The sequence below is a fragment of the Puma concolor genome, chromosome A2 (assembly GCF_028749965.1).
Source record: "Puma concolor isolate L17-30 chromosome A2, mPumCon1.1.hap2, whole genome shotgun sequence".
NCBI classification, from domain to species: Eukaryota; Metazoa; Chordata; class Mammalia; order Carnivora; family Felidae; genus Puma; species Puma concolor.
In genome coordinates, this window is record NC_141668.1 from 89672984 (window position 1) to 89689675 (window position 16692).

Here is a 16692-nt window from a genome sequence, read left to right on the forward strand (position 1 = left end):
CAGGCGGGACAATTTACTCACAAAACATATTGGATAATGGACTAGCATCCAGGATATCTTAAAACCCTTGTAATTTAATAATAAGAAGGCAACTCAACTTTTCGTGTTTATTAATTTTTGAGAGAGAGACAGAGAGAGTGTCTGTGTGAAGGGGTAGGGGCAGAGAGAGAGGCAGACAGAATCCGAAGCAGGCTCCAGGCTCTGAGCTGTCAGCACAGAGCCCGATGCGGGGCTCGAACTCGAGAACTGCAAGATCATGACCTGAGCAGACACTTAACCCACTGAGCCACCCAGGCGCCCCACAACTCAACTTTTTAAAGTGGGCATAAGATTCGAACAGATACTTGACAATAAGCACATGAAAAGGTGCTCAACATCAGTCAGTTGGGGAAGGCAAATTTAAACCACACTGAGATACTATCACATACTCGCCAAAATGTCTAAAATAAAAACACTGACGACACCAAAAGTGGATAAAGATGCAGAGCAACTGCAACCCTAACAGTATGTTGGTGACGGCACAAAAAGTACAACCATTCTGGGAAAAGGTCTGGCAGCTTCTCATACAACAAGACCCAACAATTTCACTGTTAGGTATTTACCCAATAAAAATGAAAACATATATTCACAAAAAGACTTGTACAACTATGTACATACAGCAGCAATATGCACAGTCACTGAAAATAAGAACAACCCAGGTCAACAGGAATGCTACAAAGGAATACTACTCGGCAATAACAAATTACTGACACACACAACACGGAAAAATATTATGCTGAGTGGGGGCGCCTGGTTGGCTCAGTCAGTTAAGCAGCTGACTGTTGATTTCAGCTCAGGTCATGATCCCAGGATCATGGGATCGAGCCCTGTGTCAGGCTCCATGGGGAGCATGGAGCCTGATTGGGATTTTCGTCCTGCCCCTCTGCCCTTCTCCCCTGCTCTTGCTCGCTCTCTCTCTCTCTCTCTCTCTCTCAAATAAAATTTAAAAAAATATATTATGCTAAGTGAAAGAAGCTTTATACAAAAGGGTACATATTCCATGACTGCATTTATACAAAGTTCCACAACAGGCACACTAATCAATGGTGGAATAAAATAAAAATTGGTTGCCTTTGGCAAATGAAACTGAGAGTTGATGGAGGAGAGACATGAGGTGATGTTCTATAATTTTTTTTAAATTTTTTTTGCTGAGAGAGACAGACACAGTGTAAGTAGGGGAGGGGCAGAGAGAGAAGGAGGCAGAGAATCCCAAGCAGGCTCTTCACTGTCAGTACGGAGCCAGATGAGGGATTTGAATTCATAAAACTGTGAGATCATGACCTGAGCCAAAACCAGGAGTTGGATGCTTAACCAGCTGAGCCATCTAGGTGCCCCAATGATTTTATATATTTTGATAAGGGTTTGAGTTAACACGGGTTTGTGTATTTATCAAATCTAACCTCATATACCCCTAAGGATTGTGCATTGCAGTGTATCCAAATTTTACCGAGCTCATGGGTGCTCACTGTAAAATTCTTTCAAGCTTGATGTGTGCTTCAAATTATTCACAATGGAATGTTAAAAAAATAGATTGAGATACTTCTGTCAAATCCCTATTACATTATATTTAAAAATAGCAGTTCAGGGGCGCCTGGGTGGCTTAGTCAGTTAAGCATCCAACTTCGGCTCAGGTTCATGGGTTCAAGCCCCACATCGGGCTCTGTGCTGACAGCTCAGAGCCTGGAGCCTGCAATAGATTCTGTGTCCCCTTCTCTCTCTGTCCCTCCCAGCTCATGCTCTGCCTCTCTCTCTCTCAAAAAAGAAACATTAAAAAAATACAATAAGGGGCGCCTGGGTGGCGCAGTCGGTTAAGCGTCCGACTTCAGCCAGGTCACGATCTCGCGGTCTGTGAGTTCGAGCCCCGTGTCGGGCTCTGGGCTGATGGCTCAGAGCCTGGAGCCTGTTTCCAATTCTGTGTCTCCCTCTCTCTCTCTGCCCCTCCCCCATTCATGCTCTGTCTCTCTCTGTCCCAAAAATAAATAAACGTTGAAAAAAAAATTAAAAAAAAATACAATAAAATAACAACAGTTCATTAGATGAATACCTACACATAATATAAAATCATGTAAATATAACTATGATAGCATTTCTTTCACTAGCTCATTTGGTTACATCAGCCTGTACATGGAGGAGTAGGTACCACTACTTTTGTGCCTGATTTTTGTACTTCCACAAATGTGCTTACCTGGTGTGTTCCTATATGTGCATTTATTTATCTAGGGTGTGCCCTGAAATCTGTTTATTCCATTTGAACCTGCTATTATCTTAATACAATGTCATTAAGCGCTCTATAAGCTTAGATAAAAAATGAGCACTTCTAAGACATTTGTTGTTTATATACACACTAACTGGATGCTTTGGACAGACTTGATAAAAGGAACCTACACAGGTGTTTTCTTAAAATATGGTTAAAAAGGTACCTGTAAAAGGTTGAAAAAAACCCACAAATATCTAGAATGCTGCATTAAGAATTCTTTGCAAGTCTGTTTATGTTCTTGATCCATTTTAAAGACACTAAAACTGGAAATGAGGTTTATGTGGGGGGAAGGAGCAGTGGAATTCCAATGAAAACTAGCAAATTTATTGCCCAACCATCCTACTTACTATCAAAACCTATACAAGTACTCCGAGTCACCCTCTCCCTAGCCCAGATTCTACCATAGGATGGATTGCCTTTTAAAACACTATGTTGTTTAATCATTCATAGAAAATAAACAGTAAACATGTCTAACCAATTTCTTTCAGCTGACTCAATACAAATACTGATCATGTCAAATAAGAGGGTTTCTATAGTTTCTTTAGTAGGTGAATGTGGGTGTGTATTGGGGAACAAAATTTATAAACTATGTGTCAGTGTGTGTGTGTGTGTGTGTGTAGTTTGTGTGCGTGTGTGTATACATATGGTTATCTCAACTGTACTGTAACCATTTTCTCATGCCATTATTATTTTAAAATATCACTTTAATGGTAGCATATTATTTTTTAAAAAGTTCTTGATTTGGATGTAGTTGATGCACAACATAACATTAGTTTCAGAGTACAAAATAGTTATTCATCTTCTCTATGCATTATGCTGTGCTAACCAGTGTAGCTACCATCTGTCACCATACAGTGCTGTTACAATATCACTGACTATATTCCTTGTGCTGTGCCTTTTATTCCTGTGACTTCTTCATCCCCTAACTGGAAGCCTGTATCTCCCACAACCTTCACCCAAATGTTGTCCATTTGCCCATTCCCTTTCCTTCTGGAAACCATTTGTTCTCTGTAATTTTAAGCCTGATTCTGCTTTTTCTTCTTCTTTTTTGTTTTTAGATTCCACATATGAGTGAAAACATATGGTATTTGTTTCTCAGTCTGACTTATTTCATTTAGCATAATACCCTCTAAGTTCGTCCATGTTGTCACAAATGGCAAAAAAAAAACCCCTCATCCTTTTTTAGGGCTACATAATAGTTGTGTGTGTGTGTGTGTGTGTGTGTGTGTGTGTGTGTGTGTGTGTGTATGCCATCTTCTTTATTCATCAGTTGAGGAATACTTGGGTTGCTACTATATATTGACTATTGTAAATAATGCAGTGTCAACATATTATTCCTTCCTACTAATACTCTAGTTTATTTTACCATTATCTTTTATTGACATTTAGATTATTTTCAAATTTTTCCTAACATAAATAGTACCCTGGTAAACAGTCACATGCATCAACCTTTGTCTGTATTTCTGTTTTTTCTTTAATTTATGATAGATTCCCCAAAGTAAAAGAACTGTGTCAAAATATGTGAAAATTTTAATTGCTTTGTTTACATACTGCCGAATTATTTTCTAGATAACCAATATATACTCACATCAACAATAAATACCTATTCTCCAGCACTGGTACCAGAATTAAGTAAACATGATTTTAAACATCTTTGCCAGATTAAAAAAAATTTTAATTGCAAAAAATTTAAACCTTCATAATTGTTTTAATTATGCATTTTTATTAGCAGTGAGTTGAATATTTTCTTCATATTTACTGGACATTTGTCTCTCTTCTTTTACAAATGGTTTGAGTTTTTGCTAATTTTCTGTTAGGATATTAGGGTATTGATTGATTTTTTTTTTTTTTTTTTTTTTTGGCTGTATAAGGCCAAAAGCCTCTTTATACCTCAGGCAAAATGTTTTTCATCTTTTTTTTTAAATAGCATTTTTTTATTAAACAAATCGTTCTGAGCTGTCAGAAAATTAGAAAACAGAGAGGAAACCTTTAGATGTTCTAAGATTAAATCATTCTTACAGTCCAGGGATTCAAAAAATCAATTTAGTAAGGGGCACCTACTTGGTTTAGTCAGTTAAGTGTCCAACTCTTGATAAAATCAGCTCAGGCCATGAACTCACAGTCATGAGATCGAGCCCTGTGTTGGGCTCTGTGCTGACAGTTCAAAGCCTGCTTGGGATTTTCTCTCTCCTCTCTGCCCCTTTCCTGCTCTCTGTCTCTCTAAATAAACATATTAAAATGTTTAAAAAATCAATTTAGTCAGGATGGACTATTCTTCATATCACTTCACTACTAATCTAAAAATATAGAAGAAAATAACAAGTGTTGTCAAGGATATAGATAAATTGGGAATTCGTGTATTGCTGCTGGGACTATAAAACAGAAAACAGTTTGGCAGTGCCTCAAAAATTAAACATAAATTACCACATGACCCAGTAATTCCATTCCTAGGTCTACACACAAGAGAATTTAAAACACCCACTCATGGGGCACCTGGGTGGCTCAATTGGTTCAGTGGCTGAGCCTGCTTGGGATTCTTTCTTTCTCTCTCTCTCTCTCTCTCTCTCTCTCCCCCCCACCCCCTGCCCTCCCTTGCTCATGCTCTCTAAATAAATAAATAAATAAATAAATAAATAAATAAATAAAAAAAATGTATGTGCACACAAGAAACTTGTACACAAATGTTCATGGGAGTGTCATTCGTAATAGCCAAAATGGAAACAATCCAAATATCTATCAACAGATGAATGGATAAATGAAATATGGAATACTCAAACAATGGACAGTTATTCAGAGATAAATAAGAATCAATTACTGCATTCTTCACTATGCTTCAGTAAGGATGAACCTTGAAAACATGTCAAGTAAAAGAAGCCAGTCCTAAAGGTCACATACTATATGACTTCATTTATATAAAATGTCCAGAATAGGCAAATACACAGAGACAGAAAGTAGGTTAGTGGCTGCTACAGGATGGGAAGAAAGGGTTTAGAACTGATCGAATTTAATAGGTATAGGGTTCTTTCTGGGGTGATGGAAATGTCTTCAAATTAGTTGGTGGTGATGTTTGCAGAATCACTGGGCTGTCCGCTTTGAAATGGTAAGTTTTGGGGCGCCTGGGTGGCGCAGTCGGTTAAGCGTCCGACTTCAGCCAGGTCACGATCTCGCGGTCCGTGAGTTCGAGCCCCGCGTCAGGCTCTGGGCTGATGGCTCAGAGCCTGGAGCCTGTTTCCGATTCTGTGTCTCCCTCTCTCTCTGCCCCTCCCCCGTTCATGCTCTGTCTCTGTCTCAAAAATAAAATAAACATTAAAAAAAAATTTTTGAAATGGTTTTATATTATGTGAAGTCTATCTCAAAAGAAAAGTTTATATTTAAAAATTTTTTTAATGTTTATTTATTTTTGAGGGAGAGGGGGAGAGGGAGAGAGAGAAAGAGAAAGAGAGAGAGAGAGAGAATGAGCAGTGGAGGGGCAGAGAGAGAGGGAGACACTGAATCTGAAGCAGGCTCCAGGCTCTGAGCTGTCGGCACAGAGCCCAATACGGCTTAAACTCAAAAACTATGAGATCACGACCTGAGCCAAAGTCAGACACTTAACCAACTGAACCACCCAGGCACCCCTCAAAAGAAAAGTATATTGAAGATTCTAAGAAGTACTATTTAATTTTGTTTAACCAGCATATTCCAAGCTTTTTTATACTGCAATACACTTCTGCCATGTAAGACCTATTAACGTACCATAAGACACTAATGACCGCGAGAAGCAGTGTGGGAAAAGGTGCTAACAGTGCAACATTTTAAAATTCATTCTAAGATGTGTCTGATATCATCCCCTTGTTAAAAGTGGAACAAGAAGAAAGAGAGAAAAGGGAGGGGACAGGCTAAGGACCTGAAGGATAAACTTCATCAACCTCATAATTATTCTAGAGCTGCTCATTTGTCCCATTCTCTAGAAACAGAAGGCCAAACCCTGGGTTCTTCCTTATTAGTAACAGATGTCTCTCCATTTTTTGTTATTAGTGTTAACACTGGTATTGGATCACACAGACTAAAAGTGCAGTTAAAAAAGAATCTTCTCATAATGCAAATAACTAATTATTTTTTTTTTATGGGAGAAGGAGCCAATGCAATGGCTAGTCTTTATTGGAAAGAAGAAACTTTATAGCACATTTTGAGTAAGTTAGTGCAAAGGCTCAGTGGGCCAACTGATGGGGCACCAGCTTGTAATGGGTTCCGCAGCTAGGGCATCGCTGGGCCTCGCCTTTGTGCAGCCAGAACCAGATGACAGCACTATTGTCCTCTTCACAGATGCAGCCCACAATTCGCTTGTCAGTGATAGATGGCACTAAATTAGGGTCTTCCTTGGTGCCTGAAGCTGCTTTTGGGGCTAGCATATTGTATGGGTCCAGTCCCTTCCGAGCAGCCATCATGACCTCCCTCTCCAGCCCAGTTGCCTGCTCATCATCAGTAGGAACACCACCTCCAGATGCCATGGAGCGCACTGCAGCGACTCCATTGGGACCGCGGACCCTGAGGGCCTGCGCGGCCAGCGATCCAACTCCACGAAGTAACCTTGAAGCCATCACGCCCGCTACAAACAGCAGCACTCGATAACTAATTATTTTAAAAAGAAAACCGTTAAGGATAAACAAAACGTCTTCCCAGAACACGATCTCTGATAGCTCCATTTATTTTACTTTTAAGTTGCAATTTACCAGAATTCATGTGGAGAGGCACTGTTCTGAAGAAGAACCAGAAATAACATAATTAACTAGATAATAGCAACAACATGGTTCCGATGTATGAAAACATGTGGAAGGAAAAGCAGGAGAGAAGCTCAGTCTGAACTTTTACCAAAATATTAACAACTTTGCTATTCTGTTTTCCAAAATGGCAACTCCCACACCAGCAAGTATCTTTCCATTCAGACATTCAGAGTCCTGAAAACAGTAATTTAGTTGTGTGCTTGCCTCAGAGAGCAGCCTACACATCTATTAGGCGACATGCAAAGCTCAGCATCAGAGGGTTGAATACAAACTACAGAACAGAAGACAAGAGTGGAAACAGAACCAGCATTTGGTGAAGTGTCGTTATTGGACGCCTACATCTCATCTATTTTCAAGTTCATAGGCTGCATCCACAGCTATTTTCTAGGCGATGCCAAGAATTTACTTTCACCACTTTATTTTTTTTTTAATTTTTTTTTCAACGTTTATTTATTTTTGGGACAGAGAGAGAGACAGAGCATGAACGGGCGAGGGGCAGAGAGAGAGGGAGACACAGAATCGGAAACAGGCTCCAGGCTCTGAGCCATCAGCCCAGAGCCCGACGCGGGGCTCGAACTCACGGACCGCGAGATCGTGACCTGGCTGAAGTCGGACGCTTAACCGACTGCGCCACCCAGGCGCCCCTCACCACTTTTTTTTTAATACTTCAAAGATTATTATCAGAATTATTTCTAGGAATAAATTACGTTATAAAATTATTTTAAGTTGTTCTTGGATTTAACTGCCAAAAAAGAATCAAGAGTATTTATAAATCAATTACTGTGAACATGGGACATAAACTCTTTTATCATTATCTAGATACCCAAAAGGAGGACTGGAAAACTTCAAGAGTAACCACATTACAAGCAAAATTAACTGCTAGATCAGAGTCAGAATTCCAAGTTTATTCCCTTAAGCATATACTTCCATCTTTTTTCCTGTTAAAATGGACAGTGTAGCATACTACGGAAAGTGTCACTCTTCTAGAAAACAGTATCTCTTATCAGTAAAGACCCATGATTCCTAAGTGGTTTTTAAAAGTATCATTTAAAACAGAAAGAGCAAAATATTCCTGATTCTGTCTTCATCTGCTAAGCGATAAGACTTCATTTACATAAACCTATTTTCCAGAATTATTTTTAAAACTTTGACATGTCAGAAAGTACCCCACATAAAAACCTACTGCTCTGTCCTTGTTTGTTCAGTGCTGTTTTGGGGGCAAGTATCTTCTTTAATAAGGTTCCATTTGCCAGACAGAAAAGTCTCTTCACAATCTTTCAACACTGACAGACAAAATTATAACAAAATAATCTCAAAAACCCTAACTTCCATAGCACAGTGGCAACTTTCATTAGAATCTGCTCTAAAAATGTGACTTTCCTGACAGTCTTATTTATGACATACCATTTTACTTTGATTCTGAGCACATGGATTTGAGCAGGAATAAGGAGGAGAAAGGAATTAGAAGAACTCCTCTTCCTTAGGGATATATCTTTAAAGTACCTACAAGGGTTTCAGGGCACATATCTTATCAGGGCTAAGTTCCTGAATAAAACTGACAAGCTGCTTCAGGAGCTATGACATGGATGAACTTTACAGGGAGTGTTGTTTTTTTTTTTTTTTTTTTTCAGCCTAAAGGAAAGAAAACAAATTACTTAATGGCTTTTTAACACACATTTACCTTTTGTAATTACAGAAGAAATTCTATGAGAAAAGCACTGAAGTTGAAGCAAGGGTTGCACATATATACCAGACAACCTTCCTTAATCATCTCACTTGATGTAATCAAGTGAATACATTCCCAAGAAATTATAGAGTCATCACTTCACGGAAGATCTAAGAGAGAAAATAAGAACTTAACTATCATGTATCATTAGGACATTGACCTGCCCTAAGACATGAGCGTGGACGGGACACTCTCTTGAACTTCCTTCCATCTCTTGATTCTAAAGAAGACACTTAATCAATCACTCTCCTATCTAAAGGCATTAGTGCCTGCCACCTCCAGAGAAAAAAACGGACAAAATGGTAGGCAGGATAATAAATGTCCCCAGAACCTATGATGATAAAATGTATGTATGTTTGCATAGTTTTACATATATGTATAGAAGTGTAGGTTTATATGCACGTGTACAGATTCAGAAATATCCTCGAAGTTTAAGACAGTAATATCCGCTCTCTTGTCCACACAGGACACTTGTGCACATACATGCATTTACTGATGTCAGCTCTGGTAGTAAAATACCCTATGAATCCTCAAAATTTATACTGGGTTATTCATTCAATAAATATTTATTGAGCACCTGTTATATGCCAGGAGAGTGAAGATGACCAGACCACCTCTTATCCTCAAAGAGGTATAAAGGTTTTCAACAAGTAAATTCAACAGATTATTAGAGATTCTGGTGGAGGTCAGGGAAGAAACTGAAGTACAGAGGGCAGAACAGAGAGTTCCATGGAGGTGAGCGTCAGGGAGTAGGGTCACAAAGGCTAAACAGGGGAGGTGAGGCAGGACAAAGGCCCTAAAAGATGGCAGGATGTACACCCAGCAGAGAGAACCAGAAGGAATTATAAGCACTATAAACAAAGGCATGAAGTTTAAAGAAGCTAGGATTTTGGAACTGTGTGTGGGTTATGATTGGTATAGTGTGTGTGTGTGTGTGTGTGTGTGTGTGTGGTGGGAATGTACTGGAAATGTGGGTTTTTATGAGTGGTGCACCGTGTGTGTGTGTGTGTGTGTGTGTGTGTGTGTGTGTGTGTGTGCAGTGAGAATGTATGTGACTGTAAAGAAATGGCAGGAATTGTTGGGATTGTTATAGGCAGGGTTACAACACAGAGGGCCTTCTTTTATTCAGGATTCTTTTGGTTATAATAGAAACCAGCTCAAGTGGGCTTCGGCTTTAAGGGAAGCTTAAGAAGGGGCTATAAAGCTGAGTTTCGTTTTTTGGGGTTTTTTTCCAATGTTTATTTATTTATTTTTAGAGAGAGAGAGAGACAGAGTGTGAGCAGAGGAGGGGGAGAGAGAGAGGGAGACACAGAATCCAAAGCAGGCCCCATGCTCTGAGCTGTCAGCACAGAGCCTGATGCCGGGCTCGAACCTGTAAACCAGGAGATCATGACCTGAGCCGAAGTCAGACACTCAACCAACTGAGCCACCCAGGTGCCCCAAAGCTGAGTTTTACTTATGGCTTTGCAACTCCCTATGCACGACCTTGGGCAAGTTACCTACCTTTCTCTGTGCCTCAGGTTCTTTATCTACAAAATGAGAATAATTAGTAGGCTTTTTGTTAGGATCAAAAAAGTTAACACCTGCAACACACCTGGCACATAGCAGGTGTTTGATAAATGTTAGCTATTTTTATTAGTGTTTCTTAAAACCCAAGAATATCTGAGCCTGATGGGGAGAAAGCCTAAAATAAGAGCCTGGAAAGCTCCAGCACATCAGGCAGCATTCTGTCTGTATCTCCTTCTCCTCTGCCTGCACAATATTCCCCTGAGCCATTGTGGACGATGGGTGCCCAGAGTTCCCAAATGTTTACACATGCCTTGATCTAGCTCATGAAGAGTTGGACTGGGATTGATGAGTCTTGATTCCAAATTCCTGTACTTGATAAATTCGATCGACTCAGCTTGGCTTGTGTATCTCACTTGTGGCTTAACCCTTTGTGGGGCCAAAATCATGCCACACTGGCCTATTTCCCTTGAAAGGCAGGAAGGAGGGCAGAGGAGTAATTCCTCTTGATTCTTAGATTTAATCATTTTCAGGTCTAAGCCAGAGAACAGACTAAACAATCTGATCTTCAGAGGTCAGAGCTGCTGTTAAGTACCGAAGGACACTGGTTGTTATAATCACTTCACATCCTCCTTAAACTTTTCCTATCCCAATTTGCACCATCCTAACTCCTTTTAAGAATCGGGGAACTGACAAAATTCCAACCACCAAGCAAAATGCAGTGTAGCCATAACAATGGAATATTACATAACCATAAAAAAGAATGAAGTCCCCGATACTTGCTACAACATGGATGAATGTTGAAAACACGATTCTGAGTAAAAGAAGCCAGAAACAAAAGACCACATACTGTATGATTCTATTTACATGAAATAATAGGCAAATGCATAGAGACAGAAAGCAGATTAATGGTTGTCAGGGACAGTGTGGGGGAAGGAATAGTGAGTGACCACTAAACGGGGATGGAGTTTTTTCCAGAGGTAATGAAACATTCTAAAATTACATAGTGACGTTGGTTGTTCAACCTTGTGAACATATTGGAAATCACTGAAATGTATACCTTAAAATGGTAACGTTTATGCTTTGTGAATTATATTTCAAAAAAAAAGTATCTGAGACCTGGATATGATGTCAGAACAACTGATTTTACGCGTCACACTTACACCATCTCATGTAATAGCCACTACTCACCCTTCCTAAGCCTTGATTCCTTACTTAAACATTGGGGCGAGGGCTGAGCCAGGCTCTACCAAAGATCCGTGTCAGCTTTAAATTCTATGGGTAAGAAACTGGGTGCATTGTTTGCCATCCAAACTAAAGTCAGCCTTTCTCTTCCAAATATTCTGCCACTGGAATTATCTTCTCATTCTGTTTGCTATTTTAAAGAAAGAATTCTCACTTCTTTCTGAGGTTTTAAATAATACTTATTTTTAAGCACACATACTAGGCACTTGAATAGATAATTCACTTCATCTACCCAACAATTTTGTGAACTAGACACTTTTGTTACCATTTTACAAATGCAGACACCGAGGCTTAGGGAAAGAAACAATGTGGCCCAAGTTAGCGAGAAGCCGTGCCAGGGGAACATACAACCTGAGCAGCCTAGCTCTGGAGGTCATGTGATGAACCCCTGCACTGAGCTGCCTTTCTCCACTAACCTTTCTGCCTTTCTCCACTAACTCCTCCACATGGCCCAAATCTCATGCCCCTCAACATTTACTTTAGCAATTTGCCGAGTGACTAATTTAACAGCTTTATATTCATCATGTTCACTATTCTAGTAAGTGATTCTTTTTAGTTATTGGGAAATAATCCCTGATTATTGTCATATGTCAAATACAAACTACATTATACTATTTCTTTTTTTTAATGTTTATTTTTGAGAAAGAGGTGAGGGGAGGAGGGGGAGAGAGACGGGGACAGAGGACCTGAAGCAGGCTCTGTGCTGATAGCGGAGATCCTGTCACCGGGCTCCAATTCCCAAACCCCGAGATCATGACCTGAGCCGAAGTTGAAACTTAACTGTCTGAGCCACCCAGGTGCCCCTATATTATGCTATTTCTTAATGAAGGTAATACTGGCATATGCAAGTGGAATTGAGACCAAATTAATGAATTAAGACCAAACTTAGGTTAATACCCAGTAAATAAGAAAAATTAATGACAACTTCAGCTCTTGTCAGCTATGCTCCTGGTACCATTGACTAGAGCAATTTGTTTAATTAACCTAAAGTCTTCTTGTTAATTATAGATCATTTACCATGTCTAATAAAAGGTCATGCCTTTGAAATCCCTACATATGTTTAAAATTCCTCAAGCATGTTACAAAAGCATTTCTTCGTAAAGAGACAGGCAAAATAAACTTAAGAAGAATGAGGAATAATTTAGCTTAATTTAGGCTAGCAAATAAATAGCATTACTAGACAGGACCCTATGTAATGAAGCTGCTAGTGGTTGTCCTTTCTTTACAAATATCAAGACCTAAATATGTGTATGTAGTATTCATAACATGTGTGTGTCTCAAAGTCACAAGGACAGGACACCTAAGACTGAACTGTAGCTGATGCCCAGGGATGTAGCAGTCCTGGTGACAATTAGTAAAGTTGTAAAAGGTTCTACTTAGTTTTAATGTGAAAGATAACCAAAAATTAGCTTAAAGTCTATATTTTTATTTTTAATGACAATAAAGCAAAGTAGTAACAAAAACATGCATCATGACAATGAAACATTAACATACAATCAAAATCTACTGGTAAAGTACCCATTTTTGTTAACTAGTGACCAACATAAGGTTTACAAAAATTGTAAATCTTTCTTAAAACATTTAAATAATTTGTTTTGTAAATATATCCCTATTCATCTAAAGTTAGAGTGTCAAATCACAGTTAGAAAAAGTCAGATCATTGTTAAAAAATTCTGACACCATGTTTAAAAATAATATTGAAAATATTAAATTTTTATGTTAGTTGCTTAATCTCTATTAAAAGCATGACAAGACTGAATGCTTAAGAGCAAAAATCAAAAAGAAAAAATCATGGATCTGTTCACCATATTTTCTGCCCAAACTTGGATTTCATCAAATCTTGCCATTTTAAGAATTTTGTAACTTAACAGTGATTATATCTAGAATTGTATCTAGAATGGCTCATTTCCTTATAGAAAAAGGAACACATAGAAAATTACAACAGTTTACATGAAAAACTGTTAAAATGGCTCACGAATTAGCTGAGAAAAATGATGTAGCACAAAAATTGAATTTATGCAACATCTAACAATTTGAACTGGGGCCAGCAGACCTGCAAACCCAGTTCTCCAGTTTTAGAGCCAGAATATCAAAAATTGAGTGAAATGCTTTAAAGCCAGAATACTAAATATTGAGTAAAAAGCATTTCAGCCTCTGGAAAAGGAATAATTTTGTATGAAAGGATATTCAAATAGCCCTTCATTGAGCGGCCACAAAGAGCCTCGAAGATTTACATGATTGAGCTGGAATTCAATGCCAAAGACAAGAGGAAGCATTTTTGTTCTGGGATGCACAAAGAGATACCCATAATTAAACATCACTCTTCCCTAGGGCAGCATGTTTTCTTATATTGACAAGCAAAATGAGGTATTTCAAACCATGCATTGCTGGCATACAGTCATCTTTTGCATAGCTATTGTTTTAATGTATTTCTGGCTATTAGGCATTTGTCTATTTTTGGTCAGTGAGGCATGCATTTTAAAGAATTCTGGTTTTGCATAAAAGGCTGTAGTTATGTTAGTGGAATTACATTTATACAACAGCATCTTAAGAATAATTATAGCCTTATTTTGGCTAGTCACACACATATTTTATATTTAAAGTAGAGCAGCTATAACTTTCATGTAATTAGTACAATTGAAATTAACTATAAGTGGAAAAAACTTTCAGAAGTACCTTTTTAGATTCAACTATATGTCCTACTTTGTCTTGTTCAATACAGCTATTTAAACATACCACACACGGATCCTACTATGTTGGGCATTTGCCAAACAAATCAAGTTTGCTTAACATTCCATCAGTCAAGTCAGAGCCTAATGATAGATTATGTATTCAATAACTCTTTTGTTCTAGATCAAAGAATGCCACATTTTTTTCAGCCTGATCCTACCGCAACTACTAACCTACCAAAAAGCAGCAACTCTTACATTTTACCTTCTGTAAGAGTTTCCTCTCCTTTCTCACCTGCACTCTACTCAAATTCAATCTTTTTCATTTTCTTAAATTGTAAAGAATGTGTTAAACTTAAATACCAAAAAAAAATGTTCTTTTGCTTTTGAAAGTGACGTTTTATCTCCTGCTCTCTATTCAAAACATTGCTTATGAAGATTAACTCTGTTTAACAACATGGAGTTATATAATCAAATTTTCTTTTTAAGGTAACTTGCTATTGTCATATAAATCCAGATAAAATTATTTTGATATTACTAGAAACTTAAAAAAAGATCTAACTTATCTATCCATCCGTATAAAAATCATGTCCTATAAAAATGCCAATTGACTAATGGGAGACCTGAGCTTTGGTTATGGAAGTTAAACTACCATCCATGGGCTTTGTGTCTAGAAGCCTCTTCAGACCATTAACCTAATGATACTGGGTTAATGGTAATGGGAAGACTAAGCATAATTTAATCTAATCAAAAACATTCTAATTCAAGAGAAACTGCGTTTTTACAGCTTTCAAAGTCATCATAGAAAATGTCTTGGGGCGCCTAGATGGCTCAGTCCGTTAAGTGTCTGACTCTTGATTTCAGCTCAGGTCATGATCTCAATGTTCATGAGTTCGAGCCCTGCATCGGACTCTGTACTGACAGTGTGCAGCCTGCTTGGGATTCTATCTCCCTCTCTCTCTGCACCCCTTCCCCGCTCGCATGTGCTCTCTCCCCATCTACCCCTGCCCTTTAAATAAATAAAAAAATAAAATAAAATAAAATTGAATAAAATAAAATGTCTTGAAGCCCAGGTGCCTCAAATAACTCCTAACAATTGCATTGCTAGTTTTTTGTTTGCTTTACTAAAATCAGAGGCAATAGGACACATGGATTTTATGTGTCTACCTTGGCAAGTGATAGTTATTTCATTCAGCCAAGTCCTCTCTTCTCAAATCATCCGGATCTACAAACCCCAGATTAATTCCTCTTGAGAACTGCTTTTTTTGCCCCCGAAAGGAAGTATATACACGTCTTAGACTGGAGAAAGCAGCCACTTCAGTTACCAAGATTTATAATTTTGGAACATCTAGTTTTACTGAGTGTTTCCTCTGTGCTAAGAGCTTCACATAAATAATCTCAATTTTCAGGGCTACTCAACATCATATGAAGCAGGTGCCGTACCAACCCCATTTCACAGATGAGGAAGTTAAGCTTACATCTCAGCTTAACACGACTTCCTCAGGAAAGCCTCTCCCAACTACATCCCATTTTACTCCAGCCTGGATCTAGTTTCTCTGGCATACCCTTGCCCAGCACTCAGCACTTTTCCAAGCTTGCCCCTAGCAAGATTTGCTATTACATATTTATGTGGTCATTTAATTCATGTCTGTCTCTCCCATTTAATTAATGTAAGATCAATGGTTCTCAAACTTTAGTGTGTATCAAAATCACTGGGAGTGCTTCTTAGAAAGTGATCACTGGGTCCCAAGCCCAGAATACCTGACTCACTGAGTCTAAAGAAAGGCCTGGAACTCTGTTGCTGCTACCAGACCCTGGACTGACTCAGTACCAGCAGTTCTCAGCCCTGGATGAACATCAGAATCTCCTGGGGACCTTTAAAAACAATCAATGCCCATACTCTGCCCCCAGAGGCTTTGATTTAATTGGGCTAAGATGGAACCCCGAATGCCTTATCCCAAATATTGTATTCTTTTACTCAAAAATTACTTATCTAAAACTCAAGTTTAACCAAATGTCCTGTAAATTTTTATTTGTTAAATCTGACACCCTTACTTGTAAGTCCTGTTGTAACATAACAGGTAGTGTATCATTTATTTTATGTACATATATACTATGTACCCATATCATGGGGCCAAATGAGCAGAATTTTTAGACCCAAGAATTTTTTTCTAGAGGATCAGAACATAGAAGTAGTTACCCACACATTGTAAAAGCTTATCTGGAGATCTTTTAAGAATAGGGCAAATTCTCAATGTCAAATAATTTAACATGATGATTAAGTGACTTCCAGTTTCCTTTAAGCCCTGAGGCTGTGAGTCTCATATGAGGCCAGCAGGGTGACAATGGGGCATCCACATCACTGCTCCGACATCAATCAATGAATCACCTGGGCAGAGCTGCTGCTAAGACTTGGCTCAGAGGAGGTGTCCTTTCATATATCAAAAGTAGGTAAAAATTATCTATTTAATAAATACCCCAGAAAAG

General features: G+C 38.5%; 2 protein-coding genes across 3 annotated transcripts in view; both read right to left on the bottom strand.

Moving 5' to 3' along the window:
• Positions 1 to 16692, bottom strand: part of RELN (reelin) — a 535402-nt gene that overhangs the window by 440423 nt on the left and 78287 nt on the right. The gene's annotated exons all lie outside the window — the stretch shown is intronic.
• On the bottom strand, positions 6408 to 6914 carry LOC147583298 (cytochrome c oxidase subunit 5B, mitochondrial-like). The gene has a single exon (XM_086696879.1). The coding sequence runs from the start codon at positions 6874 to 6876 to the stop codon at positions 6487 to 6489; it is 390 nt and encodes a 129-aa protein (XP_086553005.1). The 5' UTR covers positions 6877 to 6914; the 3' UTR covers positions 6408 to 6486.

What these genes read in the sequence shown, in the direction of transcription:
- LOC147583298 (XM_086696879.1), bottom strand. Translation starts at nt 6,876, where the DNA reads ATGGCTTCAAGGTTACTTCGTGGAGTTGGATCGCTGGCCGCGCAGGCC.